The sequence below is a fragment of the Lactuca sativa genome, chromosome 8 (genome assembly GCF_002870075.4).
Source record: "Lactuca sativa cultivar Salinas chromosome 8, Lsat_Salinas_v11, whole genome shotgun sequence".
Classification (NCBI taxonomy): domain Eukaryota; kingdom Viridiplantae; phylum Streptophyta; class Magnoliopsida; order Asterales; family Asteraceae; genus Lactuca; species Lactuca sativa.
In genome coordinates, this window is record NC_056630.2 from 133,328,126 (window position 1) to 133,345,101 (window position 16,976).

At 33.8% G+C, this 16,976-nt stretch overlaps 4 protein-coding genes and 1 non-coding gene across 7 annotated transcripts; 3 read left to right on the forward strand and 2 right to left on the reverse strand.

Annotated features, from left to right (window-relative positions):
• Positions 1-1,360: 1,360 nt before the first annotated feature.
• LOC111894666 (protein HEAT STRESS TOLERANT DWD 1) lies at positions 1,361-4,108 on the forward strand. The gene is made up of 12 exons (XM_023890758.3): positions 1,361-1,532; positions 1,696-1,862; positions 1,966-2,044; positions 2,130-2,303; positions 2,380-2,478; positions 2,550-2,718; positions 2,816-2,922; positions 2,991-3,130; positions 3,207-3,279; positions 3,375-3,490; positions 3,575-3,692; positions 3,779-4,108. Exons 1-12 carry the CDS (start codon positions 1,485-1,487, stop codon positions 3,908-3,910), a joined length of 1,422 nt encoding a protein of 473 aa, XP_023746526.1. The 5' UTR covers positions 1,361-1,484; the 3' UTR covers positions 3,911-4,108.
• A 1,997-nt stretch (positions 4,109-6,105) lies between these two features.
• Positions 6,106-7,380, forward strand: LOC111894670 (ubiquitin-related modifier 1 homolog 1). 2 transcript variants are annotated; one of them, XM_023890762.2, is made up of 5 exons: positions 6,106-6,257; positions 6,358-6,418; positions 6,739-6,814; positions 6,898-6,980; positions 7,068-7,380. In XM_023890762.2, exons 2-5 carry the CDS (start codon positions 6,396-6,398, stop codon positions 7,183-7,185), a joined length of 300 nt encoding a protein of 99 aa, XP_023746530.1. In that variant the 5' UTR covers positions 6,106-6,257; positions 6,358-6,395; the 3' UTR covers positions 7,186-7,380. The 2 variants fall into 2 exon arrangements, with proteins under 2 accessions (XP_023746530.1, XP_023746531.1); XM_023890763.3 differs by having other exon boundaries at positions 6,123-6,257; positions 6,374-6,418.
• A 191-nt stretch (positions 7,381-7,571) lies between these two features.
• On the reverse strand, positions 7,572-7,652 carry TRNAL-AAG (transfer RNA leucine (anticodon AAG)). The gene has a single exon. It is a non-coding gene; the product is annotated as a tRNA-Leu (tRNA).
• A 275-nt stretch (positions 7,653-7,927) lies between these two features.
• LOC111894660 (uncharacterized) lies at positions 7,928-9,954 on the forward strand. Of its 2 annotated transcripts, XM_023890752.3 has the most exons (8): positions 7,928-8,056; positions 8,148-8,385; positions 8,527-8,594; positions 8,748-8,976; positions 9,051-9,137; positions 9,214-9,299; positions 9,384-9,504; positions 9,627-9,954. In XM_023890752.3, the coding sequence occupies exons 2-8, from the start codon at positions 8,320-8,322 to the stop codon at positions 9,702-9,704; spliced, it is 735 nt and encodes a 244-aa protein (XP_023746520.1). In that variant the 5' UTR covers positions 7,928-8,056; positions 8,148-8,319; the 3' UTR covers positions 9,705-9,954. The 2 variants fall into 2 exon arrangements, with proteins under 2 accessions (XP_023746520.1, XP_023746519.1); XM_023890751.3 differs by having other exon boundaries at positions 8,033-8,385.
• Positions 9,955-13,515: 3,561 nt separating this feature from the next.
• On the reverse strand, positions 13,516-14,652 carry LOC111894669 (tetraspanin-2). Its single transcript, XM_023890761.3, has 2 exons — positions 14,077-14,652; positions 13,516-13,984 (listed from the first exon to the last, which is right to left on the reverse strand). The coding sequence occupies exons 1-2, from the start codon at positions 14,572-14,574 to the stop codon at positions 13,697-13,699; spliced, it is 786 nt and encodes a 261-aa protein (XP_023746529.1). The 5' UTR covers positions 14,575-14,652; the 3' UTR covers positions 13,516-13,696.
• Positions 14,653-16,976: the final 2,324 nt, after the last annotated feature.

Consider the following 16,976-nt stretch of genomic DNA (forward strand, 5'->3'; position numbering starts at 1 on the left):
ATCACCCGCCGAGTTCCTCTCATAACTTGCCAACTCGCCGAGTCACCTGAGTGACTCGTCGAGTTCCCGGTGTCGTGGTCGTAAACTCCTTGGCCAATTCGTCGAGTTTTCCCCTTTACACGTCGGGTTCATACGTGTCCAAAGGTTGAGAAAACCCTAGTCTACTTGCCGAGTCATTCGACTGACTCGCCGAGCCCAAGGCAAACTTCATCGGACTCGCCGAGTCGTTCATCCGACTCACCGAGTCCATTCAGTCCTTCATCCTTACAGAGGCTTTTTAAGCCATGCCAAGGTTCCATATTGTAGATCCAAGCTCCTAGGGCATGTTTATCACGTAAACTTGCAAACTTTACGTGCATGCAAGATGATAATGACCCAAAACAAGCTAAAGGAGAGGCTTAAGGTAAGGGAAGGGTCATTTCTTGACAAGGACTGAAACTTTATAACAATGAGGGGATAGAGGAGTCCAGATCTGAGGTTGCAACCTCATATCTTGACCCAAAGCAGAGAACCACCACAAAACCCTAAGAGAAAAGCTCTAATCCCACATATGAAAAGATCTAGATAAAGGAGAGCCAAGGTAACAACTTGTTACCTCCAAAATGATGCCAAGACAGAGAAGAATCCGGATCTACAACAACCCTTTGCTCCAAACTTCTTGAACTCCAAGCTTTCCACTTCCAAGATTCCTCTTCCAAGCTAAGAAGCACGCCAAAATAGAGAGCAACAAAAATTAAGGTTTCTAAACTCGAGGGGAGCAATAAGAGAGGCTAAGGGGGATAAGTGATCCTTAAATATGATGCAAAACCCCAAAAATTTAGGGTTTCATCTGCTAACTCCTACTCGTCGAGTCCCCTCTTAGACTCGACGAGTAGGTCACTAAGTCACGCGGACCAACCCGTTGCTACTCGACGAGTAGGACGACCAACTCGTCGAATAGACATTGAAAACAAGAAAATTCTTATAAGATCAATACCTGAGAAATGAGGCGTTACATTACCATTAGTTTATTTAATTCACACTTAGTCGTATATAACACAACAAAAATGACAAACACGAAAAACACGACAAACACATGCTCAATCGTGTCAATTTCGTGTTGAATTGTGAACACGAACACGATGCGACACGACATCGTGCTTTTTAAACTTGACACGATACGAGCACAAATTTAAATTTTCATTTCGTCCCGATTTCGTTTTGTCTCGTGTATTTTTATCGTGTGGTGTCATAAATTAACATCGTTAAAACATTGATTTTAATAGGGTGATAAATCAATAAACCACTTTTGAAAGTTAAAAAGAAAAAAATCCCAAACAAAACTCGAAGTGGGCTTGGGTCTAACAATCTCTCAAAGTCTAACCGGTTTCGGTTAACGGCGGTCGGCGGGTTGTATAAAACCCTAAATTCCCAAAACCCTCTTCACCGCACCCTGTTATTCACTTTCTGCATATCACTCTTTCAGTCTTTCTTTCAAAGCAAAAATGGTTCGAAGCTTGAAAAACCCAAAGAAAGCTAAGCGGAAGAACAAGGTATTAATATCCCATCGTTCTAAATATTCAGTTGTTGCGTTATGTTTTGTCTTTCATTTGTCAGATAGTTCAGGTATTTGATTTTTGATATTGAAAGAAAAGGCTATTCGACTCCGTCCACCGTTAATAAAAATGAGCTTTGAATATGTGATTCTGTAATCAGGGTTCAAAGAAAGCAGACGAGTCATCCTCATCAAACGCAATACCTTCGATGCCAGCGAAGGTGTGGCAACCAGGTGTTGATGCTTTAGAGGAAGGAGAAGAGCTTCAGTGTGATCCTTCAGCTTATAATTCTCTTCATGCCTTCCACATTGGCTGGCCCTGCTTAAGGTTTCCTACAAAACAAACTTTATAAGTTCTATTCACGCTCTTAATTGTTCTTCTCTTCTCACTTTTTTTGTTAAATATTTGATCTCTGTACATTGTGTTGTAGCTTTGACGTGGTGCGTGATTCACTGGGATTAGTTCGAACAGAATTTCCCCACACTATTTATTGCGTCACTGGAACTCAGGTAAAGCTTAATTCTGTTAGCACTTAATATTCTTGGTTAGCTTCATTACGTGTATGAGAAGATGATCGAATCTTTATTCCCATAGGCAAACAATGCTCCAAATTCAATTGGAATATTTAAAATATCAAACATTTCTGGGAAAAGACGTGAACTAGTACCAACAAAAACATCCAATGCTGACACCGATATGGACAGTGATAGCAGTGACAGTGATGAAGATGAAATTGAGAACGAAGGACCAAAGGCTCCAGTCTTTCAGGTAACACATAGCCATTGATTTTTCAAACTTTCATCACTACAATATTCTTTTAATCTTCATACATTTCAATCTTCAGGTGCGCAAAGTGTTCCATGAAGGTTGTGTGAATAGAATTCGTGCAATGGCACAACAACCCCATATATGTGCCACTTGGGGAGATACCGGTCATGTGCAGGTATATTCAAACACCTGAATAACAGTATCAATATCAGTAACAGTAACAGTTTCATGATGTTGTTGATGTAGATATGGGATTTTAGCTCTCATTTAAATGCTTTAGCAGAAGCTGAAACAAATGTTAGCAAGGATGCTTCTATAGTATCTACTCAAACTCCTTTAGTAAAGTTTACGGGTCACAAGGATGAAGGCTATGCAATTGACTGGAGTCCTCTTGTTCCTGGAAGACTTGTTTCGGGTATGAAGTATGAAGTGAGAGAAAGATAGAGAGAGAGATGTTATTTAAAATATAGATTCTGTTTGATGCTTTGTTTAACAAATTTATGTTTTGAAAGGTGACTGCAAGAATTGCATCCACTTATGGGAGCCAATATCTGACTCAACATGGAATGTTGATAGCAAACCATTTGTTGGACACACTGGTAGTGTTGAAGATTTGCAGGTAATTACCCTTTTACCCATTATTTAAGGGTAATTACGTCTTTTTTTATAAAACTTTTGTTGATGCAGTGGAGCCCAACAGAGCCATATGTGTTTGCCTCGAGTTCTGTGGATAAAACAATAGCAATATGGGATGCCCGTTTGGGGAAATCACCAGCAACTTCTTTTAAAGCACATAACACAGATGTCAATGTTATTTCATGGAACAGGTTTTTTTTTTTTTACCATTATCTTTAATTTTATTTTTATGATTAGGGTTTTACTAATTAGTTGATTTTTAATTAGGTTGGCTAGTTGTATGTTGGCATCTGGTAGTGATGATGGGACATTTTCTATTCGTGATCTTAGAATGGTCAAGGTATGTTTTTTTTTTTTTTTTTAAAAAAAAAAGTTTATTGTATAAAAAACCATGAAAAAAATAACATTTTTTTGTTTGGGTTTTATTTGTTTTAGGAGGGTGATTCTGTAGTGGCACATTTTGAGTACCACAAACATCCGATTACATCCATTGAATGGAGTCCACATGAAGCGTCTACACTGGCAGTATCATCATCTGATAATCAACTCACGTAAGAGTTTTTCATTTAAAAAAAAATATATATTTCTATACAACTTTTACAAAATCACCCCCTCATCTTTGGTCAAACTGTCAGAATATGGGACCTCTCTTTAGAACGAGATGAAGAAGAGGAAGCCGAGTTTAAAGCCAAAATACAAGAGGAAGTACATGCGCCTACAGATTTGCCTCCACAACTTCTTTTTGTTCATCAGGTTACTTGCAGTTTTGTATCTTGATTTATTGTTTGTTTGTGATGAGAAAATGTGTTTTTTTATTGACTTATTGTTTTGGTGAACAGGGTCAGAAAGACTTGAAAGAACTTCATTGGCATACACAGATTCCAGGAATGTTGATTTCTACAGCTGCTGATGGTTTTAATATATTGATGCCTTCAAATATTGAAACTAATCTTCCTCCTGCTAATGCTTGAAAACGAAGAAGGTTTCAGGCAACTTTAAATGACCCAAAAGGGGTAAATTTTTGCATGGTTTATTTACTGTTGGTGTTATATTTTAAGAGAGAATACATGATACATTGTAGTTTGTATGAAGTGTTTTGGAATTTTGAGTTATGTGAAAATGGGGTTGAATGGTAATATTTTTATGTAAGCAGTCTTTTTTTGGTGATACTTGAGATTTTTGCTTACATTTTATAACATATTCATAAGGTTATACACATGGATTTTTTTTTAAGAAGAACGTCAATGGAATGCATACATAATTTATAACGACAAAGAAGGCCAATGATTTAGAGAGGGAGATTGCCATTAATTTTATCTACATGTGAATTATCCACATAAACAAGTGATGTGACTTTAAAATTAAAAACCAATCATATGTCATAGGCTCAACAATCACATAATGGTTTTGGTTAACTAGTTGCATTATTTGGACATATTTTAATAGATTGGTGGCTTGTTGTATATTTTATACAAAAAACAACATTGTTACATACATTAGGAAAAATATGAAACATTCTTGCATATTTGTAATACAAAATAAAGTTTAGTGACTAAATAATCACAAATTCAATAGTTTAGTGCTTAATTTGGATATTTGGTGAAAAATTAGATTTGCATCAATGTTCGGAAGTGTCTTGCATTTTGAACACCCAATTGACATCAAAGTCTGACTTTTGACTAATCACACCTCCAAAATTAACATTTATGATTCATCATAATCACGTCCTAGAAAAGCTACACAAAGTAATTCATTCTTCACACTCCACTTTAATTATACATCTATGATTCTATGCTATTGAAGTGCATATATGTTGTTTAATTATATCAATGTTATATATACATGTTAAAAGATTATGACCCTTTACGATCAATGTAACACGCAATGCATGAAAAAAAAAATCCAAACAAAGAACAAAAAAAATGGTGAAGGTTGAATTAAGTAGTAAACTATTTTATTTATGTTCATTTAGTAATTAGTTACTAAACTAAATTGTAAAATGTTAGTAACTTATTGTTTTTATTCAAAGTGGGTTTTATGAGAGGTGATAACAGATTAACAGGATTCAATAACCACTTTGAATAAAAAATAAAAATTCCATCGACCTTCTGGTGCTTAATTTAAAAGATCAAATCAACTCAACTCTCAATTTTGTGCCTAATAGTTTAATGCATAATTTCGACATAACCCTTATTTAAATTGAAACGATCGAATCAACTCACAGAACAACCCGTCTTTGACTCGACTAGGGCTGAACATTAATCGGTTTATACTTGAAAAAAAAAATCCTAAACTAACAGTTTTAGGTAAACTGAGTATGATTCTATTTTCAGGTCGACCATTTTTTTTAAATGACTATTAATAGTTAGAGGTTGTTTGAGATTCCTTTTGAATCAATTTTTCGATTTTTAACTTTTTCAAAAAAGTTAAAAATTACTAAAAGCTAATTGGTAAATTTAAAAGTTATTTGCTTTTAGTTAAAAAGGAAAAGTTGGATGAACAAAAGATATGAATTTCTATCTTTTTGTGATTTTTAAAACCCTAATCTCAAACGCACCCTTAGTATTAAACATTTAAACCACCCCATTCATTGAACCCTTATTTGAGAATTTACTTTTTCGGTTGATTATATTCTTCGTTTCCAATTTCCGTTCCCTATTTCCAAATCAACGAACTGGAAGCGGCTACCCTTTTTGTTCCCTCGTCCTTTGGCTGGATTTCGGTGGTCGACACTTCATAATTCACATCGGCGCCTCACACAACCACCAAACCAAGGCTTGTTTTTCAATTATTTTTTTTTACAAATTAAAACTTTACAGGTTCTTACTTCTTTCATTCTTTGTACATAAACTCTGTAATTGTTAGCCTTGTTGCTGTTTTGCTGATGTTTTTTGTACATATTATGATATTAATGTGTTTGAGAATTGACACCCGAAGTCATAAATAAAAATTAGTCTTACTTACCTGTTTAAGACTAAAGACCTGGGATAACAAATCACAGTGTGATATTACAAAATTTTCTTTTTTCTGTTTTTTGTTATTCTGGCGGCTAAATCGAAACCGATTAACCCGCTAACCCGAAAACCGACGTTGAAACGGTTATTGGATGGTTTGGATGATAACCCGAAAACCGCTGATGCTCACCCTTAGACCCGACCCGAACATCTAAAACCTATTATTGCTATTTGCAGGAATCAACTGTTGAGCGGCTTTTCTATTGGGGAATCAAACAGCCTCGCTTCTACGCTTTCCTCCTCAGTGATTTGAGCGCAAGACTTGTCAAAAGCAGAAAATTGCACCAATTTCAAATTCACGAAGGTTAGTTTCTTTTCTTTCTTTGTGATTTTCTACGATGCAGAGTAAAACTAGGTTTAATTGTTGGATGCTGAGTTGAAACCGAACCCTTAAACCCCTTCAGGGTTTTTCATCTGCAGATTTTCTTCAAGATACTCAAAGATGCAATTGACTCTTGAATTCGGGTAATTCCTTCATCCCTCTCTCGTACACAGTATTCATAAAAATTTATACTACATACTACAGTATTTCGTTGATCATATTATGTTTGTGATAGTTCTGGAGTATAAACCTTTGATACTTGATTTGAAACTTGAAATATCCAATAGTTTCATAAACTTGATAGTTGATAGTTAGAATAACTTTGACACTTGAAATCACTTAATTGCATCTTTGAGTTTACACAAACCAAACCAAAACACTATACCTTTATCTGTAAACCACAACTCAACCTTTCAGTTTCATGAACATCCCTGTATCTTAATATTTTTGTTCTTAAATCCAGTGGAGGACTAGAACTTCTTTGTGACTCCGTGAAGATCCACAGCATTGATGTTGACCTACCAGCTGAAGAAAAGAAGGTCAAAATCCTTAAACTTTTCACACGAATCTTCACATCTATGATCGTATTAGATTTATAATTTTTCGTAATTGTGTTTCTTAGTTAACCATGAAGCACTTGCTTGCTTGGGTTCGCTCCAATTTAATCAAAGAGAGACCTGAAATGTTTATGAAGGGAGACACTGTGTAAGTTCCCCACATTTTTGTTGATTTCTTATTTTTTTGGGTCCAAAATTCGAACATTTTTACAATTTGATTGTTTCTTGTGTGCAGGCGACCTGGAGTTCTTGTTCTTGTGAATGACTGTGATTGGGAATTGAGTGGCCAACTTGATACAACCTTGGAAAATAAGGATGTTGTAGTGTTCATCTCTACTTTGCATGGGGGATAGTTGAGATATTTCCATATGTTTATTTTTTGGCGACAATGAATGTTATAAAGTATTTATCAATGTAGTAAACTGAGTTTTGATTAAAATCAAAGTTGTATCCTTCACTTGTTATGATGTCGCTGTGTTTAAGAAGTTGTAAACTGAGTTTTGATTGTTTATGCTAATGAACAATGGTTATGAAGATCTTATTACAAATAGTGTATTTTTGGCAACCTACTTGTGATAAAAACTGGGTTTTATGGTTGAATGTGACTTTTCGATGTACAATTATTACTATTGTTCTGCCTATGGTATTCATAACAAATTTGATTGTAGAAGTATTAAAGTACAATTACATATTTTAAATTGCAAAACTAAAAAACTGATTAACCAAAAGAAAAATGGAATGTTGACAGTGGGATTTGAACCCACGCCCTTTCGGACCAGAACCTTAATCTGGCGCCTTAGACCAACTCGGCCATATCAACTTCAGTGATAGTCTCTTCATTCTTTTAATTATATATAATCTTATTGTGTGTTTTTTTTTTCTTCCTCTTATTTTGGTGTTTCAGATGGATGAACATATTTTATAAATGCTAAAATCTTGGTTATGTTGTATAATCCTTGGGAAACTTGTAGTCAAATTTGTGAATATGTCCAAATAAAAACTAATCAAAGTACTTTCTTTTTCATTTTATTCTTTGAATGATTGTATGTTTATACCAAAGTGATTCAATAAGTTGGTGACAATTTATTATCCACATTCCTGTAGTTTCAAGGGAGTGAAGATGATTTGGCCACGTAAAGATGTATAATCCACTATACAATCAATTGGAGCAACCTTCCTACATGATTTCCAAAAGTTGAATTCAACCAAGAAAAATCCCAAATAGTATTCTGATTTCCTAGTTAGACTATACTTAAATATATAAAATATAAATAGCTGAAATGGCTAATCGTTTTCCAATCATTCTACACAACAGGCTCCCCATTTTGGCGGGTGTTCATATCAATGCTTCGGTTTCTAGTTTTAGTATCAACAGTTGCGGTCAATTTTCTAAAACACTGAAGAGGAGTAAGAATTTAAGCAGCTACAGAGTACCTCGGCGACTGGTGTTCGGAATTGGAATTTCATTTTGGGCACAATTCGTGAGCATGGCTGGCAATTCTGGCACCAATTCCATCATCGCATCAGCCAGGACAAAAGGTGCTGTTGAACAGGTTCGCTTCACTTTGGGTTTTAGGGTTTGTTATCTCATTTGGGGTTTTCGGTGATTCGATGAATACACCATGAATTGAGATAAGATTCGGGTGATTTGATAAATTATCATATGTACTTTGCTTCCTTGATCTTATTTACAGATACTGGAAAACGTAGAATGGCCCGAACAGTTTCCTTTCAAGGAAGAAGATTTCCAGCGTTTCGACGAGTACGACCTCCAAAACTAATCATGATTGGATTTCATTACCTAACAATATTGTTGAGCTCCTCGAAACATTTCATTACACTCAATCCAACTTTGTTTGGAACTCCTAAGAACTTAATCGTTTCAGTTTGAATTGGGCGTTTGGTGTTATTGCAGATCATCGGATTTAATTTTCTATGAAGCTCCACGTTTTGTAACCCACATCGATGATCCAGCCATTGCAGCTCTTACCAAGTATTACAAAGAAGCTTTTCCACCAAGTAACACTCCAGGGGTAGCTCTTCTTGACATGTGTAGTAGTTGGGTGAGTCATTTTCCTGCAGGCTATAAGCAAGAACGAATTGCAGGTATGGGTCTTAATGAAGACGAGCTCAAAGCCAATAAAGTAAGAATCAAAATTATACATATTTTTTGCATTTTTTAAAATTCTTTTCCTTATCATCTCCCATTATATTGTAGGTTCTCACTGAATATGTGGTGCAAGATCTAAACACGAACCCTAAGCTTCCATTTGAAGATAATTCCTTTGATGTTATCACAAACGTGGTGCGTATCAATCACAATTAATTTGGGTAACTAACTTTGACATGGGATTTGACTAATTTGTCTTGGATTAATGTAGGTTAGTGTTGATTATTTGACAAAACCGATTGAAGTGTTCAAGGAGATGAGCCGGGTCCTTAAGCCAGGTGGCAAGGCTATAATGAGGTGATACTTGTGTTTGGATTTTAATTTTAGGACAAGAAAGTGAAGGATATGAGTATAAAGATTATGAATCTTGGAAATGAACAGTTTTTCAAATCGGTGTTTTTGGACAAAGGCGATATCGATATGGACATCAACTGGTGATGCGGATCATGTTATGATAGTTGGAGCATATTTTCACTATGCGGGAGGATTTGAACCACCCCAGGTGAGTAATATGAGCACTAGATGTAATTTTTACAAAAAAAACGTAATTTTGACTTTGAAAGTCAAACAAACTGAAATTTGAGTTTAGAGCCGATAAGAAATTCGTTATAACAATCCCTGCAGGCTGTAGATATATCTCCGAATCCTGGGCGTTCTGACCCGATGTACATTGTCCACTCCAGAAAGCTGGCAACAGCATGAAAAGTGAAAACTAGGTTGGTATGGATATCAATGATGTCGAAATAAATAAGAAATTTTATGGTTCAAAATTTTGTTAGGATATGGTGTCAGAACTCGGAAATAACTAAAAATCCATGATAATATAGTATCACTATGTACTTGTTTAGTTAGAGAATGAGTGTGTGTAATACTATCATTATTACTCAATGATTACGATGGAATATTTTCCCAAAATCAAAAGTTAAAGAAAGCAATCCTCGTATTGTATTAATGTATTATTTGTTAAGCTAGGTTATAAGCAATCCGCGTTAAACTTTTAGACAAGAATAAGGTCCCGTTTGATAGTTGCTGATTGAAAAAGTACTGACTAGGAAAAATAACTATGTTGTTTGATTGTATATCTGATTGAATGTGCTGATTGCCTTATATAGTGATGGATGAAATTGTTGAATAATTATAAAAACATACACATTGTTATACAATATAAAATCCAAACAAGTTATTGCAAAACAACACAACTCAAAAAATCAAAACCCCAAAAGAGCAACTAATAAATTACCATCAAATTATTATTAATATTGTTACAAACTTTTACAGTTGCTGACAATCCACAAGAAATTCATATTCTTCTAAGCTATAACTCCAAGACTCCTCAAATCATGAACAATATACAAGACTTATAACTTCTTGATGTACAAATCAACTTATCAGATAATTATACTTTAATTTGGGCTATTATTGTCACAAAATATCATCATAAACAATAATTTCCCTACCTCTTGATGGGACATTCAAACATTTTCTTCTTCCACTACTATCCTTAATCTCATTGTTGATGGTTGTGTTACCATCTTTCTTTTCATCTCTTGTATTCACAATCACGGACCCAAGCTTGTTCCCTCTTCCATGTCTGCTAACCGGTAACTCTGGTGTTAATAGCTTTGATGACGATGAATAACCTTCTTTCTTCTTAACCCCTTCCCTCCATTGTAGCATTGGATCACTCGCCCGCATCACTTGTACCTACAACATTACAACATCATTCATTTAATTTCCTATCAAAATCTGATCTTTTGTGAGATTATAAACCTAATTGATGAAGGATCATATCCTAGTGGGAATAAAGGATCATACGAGTTTTGTTGATGATCCATCGACAATTGATCGACTGATTTGAGCCTGGAAACATGAAGCGTTCGCTGGAATTCATAATCTCCAAAAATAACATTCACGAGCAGATATGTATGTATGTGTTCAGGTATGAAACAACCAATAACAACAAAATCACTTGAAAAATCAGAACTTTTATCCCTCTCAACAGCAAAATAACATTCAAGAGCAAAAGACAAATAACAAAAATCAGAACTTTCCCATTTAGATTTTGAAAAATCAAGAGCACAAATCGGAACATTCAACAACAAAATAATCAAAACTTTTATCCCTCTCCACAACAAAAATCAGAACTTTTATGAAATCAATTTCATGAATTAAGAGCACAAAGGAGCCGCTGAAAGAGGATGAAGAAATGAGAATGCGTACCTGATGAGAAGAGGAGAATGCGTACCTGATGAAAAGAGGAGAACCTGCGATTGAAGGCGCCGAAAGAATCGATTGAAGGCGCTGGAAGAATCGATCTCAAGAATCAATTTTGAAAACAAATTCATGAAGGAGGCGTGAAAGAGGAACGTAGGGAAGGGCACAACTTGGAAAAGCTTCTCCCTTTCTTAGTCAGTCAATTATTTTCTTCTTTCTGAGCCAGACCTTTCTTTCTAAGCTAGATGGCCATAATTGATTTATCAAACAACTTTAGCTGACTGAGTTAGTAAAAAATGTTTGACCTGACTCAATCAGACACATATAAAACAAGGCTTAGCTAGATTATAATTCCATAGGGTGTTATACCACACCCACCACATTATTGTAGTGTCACGTCATCACCACATCATTTTTCCTTTTACCCCACAAAACTGGTGGATGTCATAACATACCTTACCACATTTTATTTTATTTTATTTATTTTTTAATTTAATAAAATATAATTATATTAAAATTAATAAAAAAAATACTTCATTAGTTAAAAAAAATACAAACTACATTAGAAACATAAATAAAAAACGTACTCAAAACATCGAAAAAAACATGAACTAGTCACATCATCAAAATCTTCTCTCAAATCTCCTTCAAACATTTCCGACTTGTCATCGGCAGCGTCGAACAACTCGTCTTCATTAAAATCGTCGCCATGTACGCCTACGTACCAATACCAACTCCTATATTTGGTAAAATTCTCATTTTACATTGTAGTGACAAATCGTTTTCCCATCATCTTCTATAATCATATTATGTAATATAATACATGTTTACAACTTCTACTTTCCCTCCAAATCGCTTTCCCCTCATCTAAGAATTTGATTGTCGTAAGCAGTGCAATTCACGACTGTTTTCATCAATTAAGTAATTATTTAACCTTTGAAAGTAGTTATTACGACTTCTACTTTCCCTCCAAATCTGACAAGGCTGGAAAGTTGCTTGTTGAAGTGTTGATCAAGAGATTGCAAGGGAACATGTTAGGTTACTCGATTATAACATTTAAATTTGGAATAAAAGATTCAAAATTTGTAAATATTGGTGGTTATAAATTTCCGGCCTCCCAAGCTAATAGGTTTCTCACTTGGAGCACACACAATCTTCAAATGTCTTCAATATCTAGCAGAAATTAGACACATAAATTGCTAATTCCATGGAATCAGGTTTGGTATAGCAGATTCTGATAGCTTGACAAATATTATCATTTTGCTAAAACCGGATTTTGATGATTTTTTTTATTTAATTATCATTTTGTTTGGTGGTTCTAGCAAGTTGATGATTTTATATGTCAAGTGGTTTATTCATAAGGCTTTGTTTATATGCTGATTAATATAAGATATAGAAATGTGCTTCCATTGATTTGTTTGTTTTAGCATTCTACTTTCATATCTTCCTATTATACGCTTATATCATTGCTATTTTGATCTCTTTCAAAAAAAAATCATTGCTATTTTGAAAAGTTTATCGAATTATAGCAATGTTGTCAAAATACAATATAATTTTAACTTCAAATGCTATAATTGTGTAAATTTGTCAACAATATGAAAGTAAACTTATTCGAATTTGCGTCAATGGCACAGATGTGTTTTCACTAGTTAATATTATTTAACAAATGTGCATAAATAAGTATGGAAGTATTGTATAGTGTTGTGAGAAAGATTCTAAAGAGAATAACAACTTTGACAACTTGAATGATTCTGGAATGTCAAATTTAAAAAATATAAAGAGAAATTTAAGCAAATTCATTAATTACTTTCCAAAAATAACCAAAAAAAATAAAAAAAATAAATCGATCTAAGCACATAAATTGTAGATGGACATAATGGGCTGTGATTTCATGAAAATATATATAAAAAAAACTTAATGGGCTGTGATTTCATGAAAAAAAAAAACTTAATGGGCTGGGATTTCATGAAAAAATATATAAAAAAACCACGAAATGCAGATGACATTTGACAATTTTATCATTAGTATTTCTTTTTTCAAACCTTAAATACCTTGGGTGTATCACCTAATCACCCTAATATGGTCGAAAGCTATATTAGTTATAAAATTCACGATATTTAATAATGAATACAAATATATACAAACATTTGTTCATTTTTGGCAAAATCTGTATATTCAAACATATAGATCGATGATAATTTACATGCATATGATTCGTGATTCGTGACTTGTGAATATCTAGTGTAATGCATTCATTAATTGCTCAATGATAACAAAGGAATAATCCAAAAATCAAAAGTAAACCAAAAGCAGATTCTTGCATTGTATTATATGGTCAAGTAAACTCCACAAAATGAACTCCACAAAAAGTACAAAACGAATATATGCATTGCACACCACTAGCTTCAACAAAACAAACCTTTTCCGCATTACAACTTCTAATACATAACGTACTACTCATTAAAGAACTATAGCCTAGTTTACTTTTTGGGTCCAGCTTGTGAATTCTTGTAAGCATTAAACGCTATGAGATAAAGGAAAATCAGAGCAACAATGGCAACGATCAATATCACGTTGGCTTCCTTCCATTCTTTCCGAAGGTTCCCTAACACTCCCGCTTTACATGAATCGCAATTGTAGCACAGTTGATTCGGGTCGTTGTTCCATATGATGCAGTCCACATCGCCGATCGGGTTCGTCGGATTAATCCACGTTATCGGATTCACGTATTGATACCCACACACTGTCGGAGGCTTACAACATCCCGACTGAAAAAGAATACAACTTTATAATCACATATATGATATATAATGTCTATATATATAATCACATCACACACAGACAAAAGAAAGATAATTACCTGAAGAGATGAGATACGTGCATTAAAGAACTGTGGTGCAGTGTAAGAATCGCGAACCATTTTGGAACAAATGGAAGATGAAGCCAAACACGCCTTTATACTCCGCCAGTTCTCTGGATCGGTGATATGCTCCCGGAGCCATTCCGAGTACCCCATGTAACGATACTCGTCATACTCCCGACCGGGAACGGAGTATGCGCCGGAAGGGTGGGTGACGATGAAGGCGAGTATGAGGAGGATGATTCCGGTGACGATGAGGGCGGCGTTGCAGAAAAGGTAAAAGGATAATAAGCCTTGGTTGTTCCAGTGAGCTCCGATGAAGCCGGTGAGAGCTAGGAGGAGGAAGAGGACGCCGAGGAAGATGATGGGCCAGGGGAGTGAGCGGATGCATTGGTTGTCGGGTTTGGAGGCGAGCCAGATGCCGGTGAAGATGATTGGGATTGAACATATGAGTGCTATGAAGTTTATGGTGGCTATTATGTTGTTGCTTACTGCCATGGCGGAATTTTAGAAAGTTGGAGAAGATGATTGAAGATGTAATGTTTGTTATGGGTTTGGGAACATATTCTATATATGCCCACCCATATAAAAAAATATATTTGGTGTTTGCTTTATAGATTCTGTAAGGATTATGTAGAAAAATAGGTAGCTTGAATAGCTGATTATAAAATTTATAAATTGATTCTTTTCTAGTGTTTTTATATATGCAATGATATAAAAGATTTGATTGGAAAGTGGGGTTTCTTGACTCTTGTCATTAGTGATTTAGTCAAATTTAGTCGTTTGTTGCCTATGAACATCACCATTGGTAAGCACGTCCATGACTTGGCTTAACATGGCCATGTTTAGAATATGTAGCAACAAATCAAAGATAAACCGAACACTTTGATTGTAGAGTTATGGAAAATAACTTGAACGAAATTTGTATTTCTCATATAAAAATAAAAAAATAAATAAATTAATAAGTAGTTTTTTAAGGATAAGGATAAAAGGTTTTAGTTTAAAGCTTAAATTAATAACATAAGATATTTACGAACAATAGAACAAAACAATAAATAATAAATATAAAAGTTAATAAAGTCAATAAGAAATAAGAGCGGGAAGATTAAAGATATACACTTATGAAAACCTTTCATGACCAATTATGGTTTGCTTTATGTACTGTTGTCTCACTTCTTTAATCATCTACGAGTTAGACAAAAAGTAAACACAAATGTGTAGTTGCATGTTATGAAAAAAAATTATACTAGTATTATTAAAAGATATTAGATGTTATAAGTTAAGTTTCTTTAAAAAAAGAGATAAACAAAAAAGATAATGAACATGTGATTTTGGAAAAATATAAGGAAATGAGCTTATTTTACGTATTTATCAATTTGACCATTATTTTTTGAAATTTGGTATTTTAAGTTTTTAACAACCTAGGTTAATTTCTAAAATGACCTAAAAAGTGATGTATATGAAAAATAATCATTTATTATGTATAATAAATTAGCAGAATACAGTTTTTTAAATGATTCCTAATGTAAGTTTTTAACTAAACATGAAATTTATTTGCAAAAAATTAAAGATATTTTGGCAAAGTCTATTTTTCGACACGTTCAAAAATTTGATCATTTTGTAATGGAACACCTCCTTATTGATATCCACTACAAGTAGGGATGAACATTAGAAGAGCTCGAATTGGAACTAGACCAGAATCGAACCGGAACCGGAACCGAAATTAGTAACAAGGTCCGGTTACCGGTTCTCCATTTTTATGAAAACCGGTCCCGATTCTAAAATCCGGAACCGGTTTTACATTTTTTCCGTTTTTTAAAATGCGTATAACTCACTCATATGAAGTTGGAATTATTTGATTTTTTTTTCAGCATGTAATTTGGAGTTTGTAATTCATTTTTTTACTATACAAACATATGTTTTGGTTAGATATTGAATCAGACACATGCCCCGAAAGAAAGAATATCGATGTTGTGTTTTTTCTATTTCAATATTTTTTTTTTGTTTTTTTGAATCTACCCCATTTTTTTAAATGAGCATAACTCATTTATATGACGTCGGAATTACTTAAATTTTTTTTTCTCCAGCATGTAATTTGATGTTTGTAGTTCATTTTAGATTATAAAAACACATATTTTGGTTATATATTGAATCAGTTATAGACCCCGGAATACAACATATCAATGATGCATATTTTATGTTTCAACATTTTTTTTGGAATCTGTTCTACTTTTAAAATGCGCATAACTCACTCATATGAAGTCGGAATTACTTGATTCTTTTTTTATCATGTAATTTAGTATTTGTACTTCAATTTAGAATGTAAAAAATCATAATTTAGTTAAATATTGAATCATTTACAAGCTCTGGAAGATAACATATCATCTATAATATTTCAACCGTTTTTAATTTGAAAAATAACCGAAAACCGGGACCGGAACCAAAACCAAAACCGACGCTAGAACCGACGATCCGGTTCCCGGTTCTTATAATATAGAAAAACCGGTTCAATTCTAAAGCTCATCCCTAGCTACAAGGCATCATCATTTTGTAAAAGAAATTGCATTTTGTGAAAAGATGCTTATAAAAAATGGACGACGCTAAATATTCAAAAATAAATTATATTGTAATAATGAGGGGAGTGGTTCCTCTACTTGTTATAATTGTTGTTCTTTCATCTCATTTTTACCATATTATTCAAAAATTTTGTCACATTAATGGGATGGTGCTATATTTCATTTTTTAAACTATTCAATTTAAACTAAAAACTTAAATTTCATTAAGTAAAATTCAAAATTACATAACAAGACCTTAAAGTATTAAAAACATAACAATGAATAAGTATGAATAAAAATGATCCTTTATTATTATTATTTTTGCAATTAATTGCGGTTTTTACC

Bases quoted from the DNA above. Each gene is read 5' to 3' on its own strand.
- LOC111894666 (XM_023890758.3), top strand. From the start codon at position 1,485: ATGGTTCGAAGCTTGAAAAACCCAAAGAAAGCTAAGCGGAAGAACAAG. The intron at 2,304-2,379 runs GTAACACATAGC...TTCAATCTTCAG, and splicing joins CAAAGGCTCCAGTCTTTCAG to GTGCGCAAAGTGTTCCATGA. The intron at 2,923-2,990 runs GTAATTACCCTT...TTGTTGATGCAG, and splicing joins GTAGTGTTGAAGATTTGCAG to TGGAGCCCAACAGAGCCATA.
- LOC111894660 (XM_023890751.3), top strand. From the start codon at position 8,113: ATGGCTAATCGTTTTCCAATCATTCTACACAACAGGCTCCCCATTTTG. The intron at 9,138-9,213 runs GTGCGTATCAAT...GGATTAATGTAG, and splicing joins TTGATGTTATCACAAACGTG to GTTAGTGTTGATTATTTGAC. The intron at 9,300-9,383 runs GTGATACTTGTG...GGAAATGAACAG, and splicing joins GGTGGCAAGGCTATAATGAG to TTTTTCAAATCGGTGTTTTT.
- LOC111894669 (XM_023890761.3), bottom strand. From the start codon at position 14,574: ATGGCAGTAAGCAACAACATAATAGCCACCATAAACTTCATAGCACTC. The intron at 13,985-14,076 runs GTAATTATCTTT...ATTCTTTTTCAG, and splicing joins CACGTATCTCATCTCTTCAG to TCGGGATGTTGTAAGCCTCC.
- LOC111894670 (XM_023890762.2), top strand. From the start codon at position 6,396: ATGCAATTGACTCTTGAATTCGG. The intron at 6,815-6,897 runs GTCAAAATCCTT...TGTGTTTCTTAG, and splicing joins TACCAGCTGAAGAAAAGAAG to TTAACCATGAAGCACTTGCT. The intron at 6,981-7,067 runs GTAAGTTCCCCA...TCTTGTGTGCAG, and splicing joins TTTATGAAGGGAGACACTGT to GCGACCTGGAGTTCTTGTTC.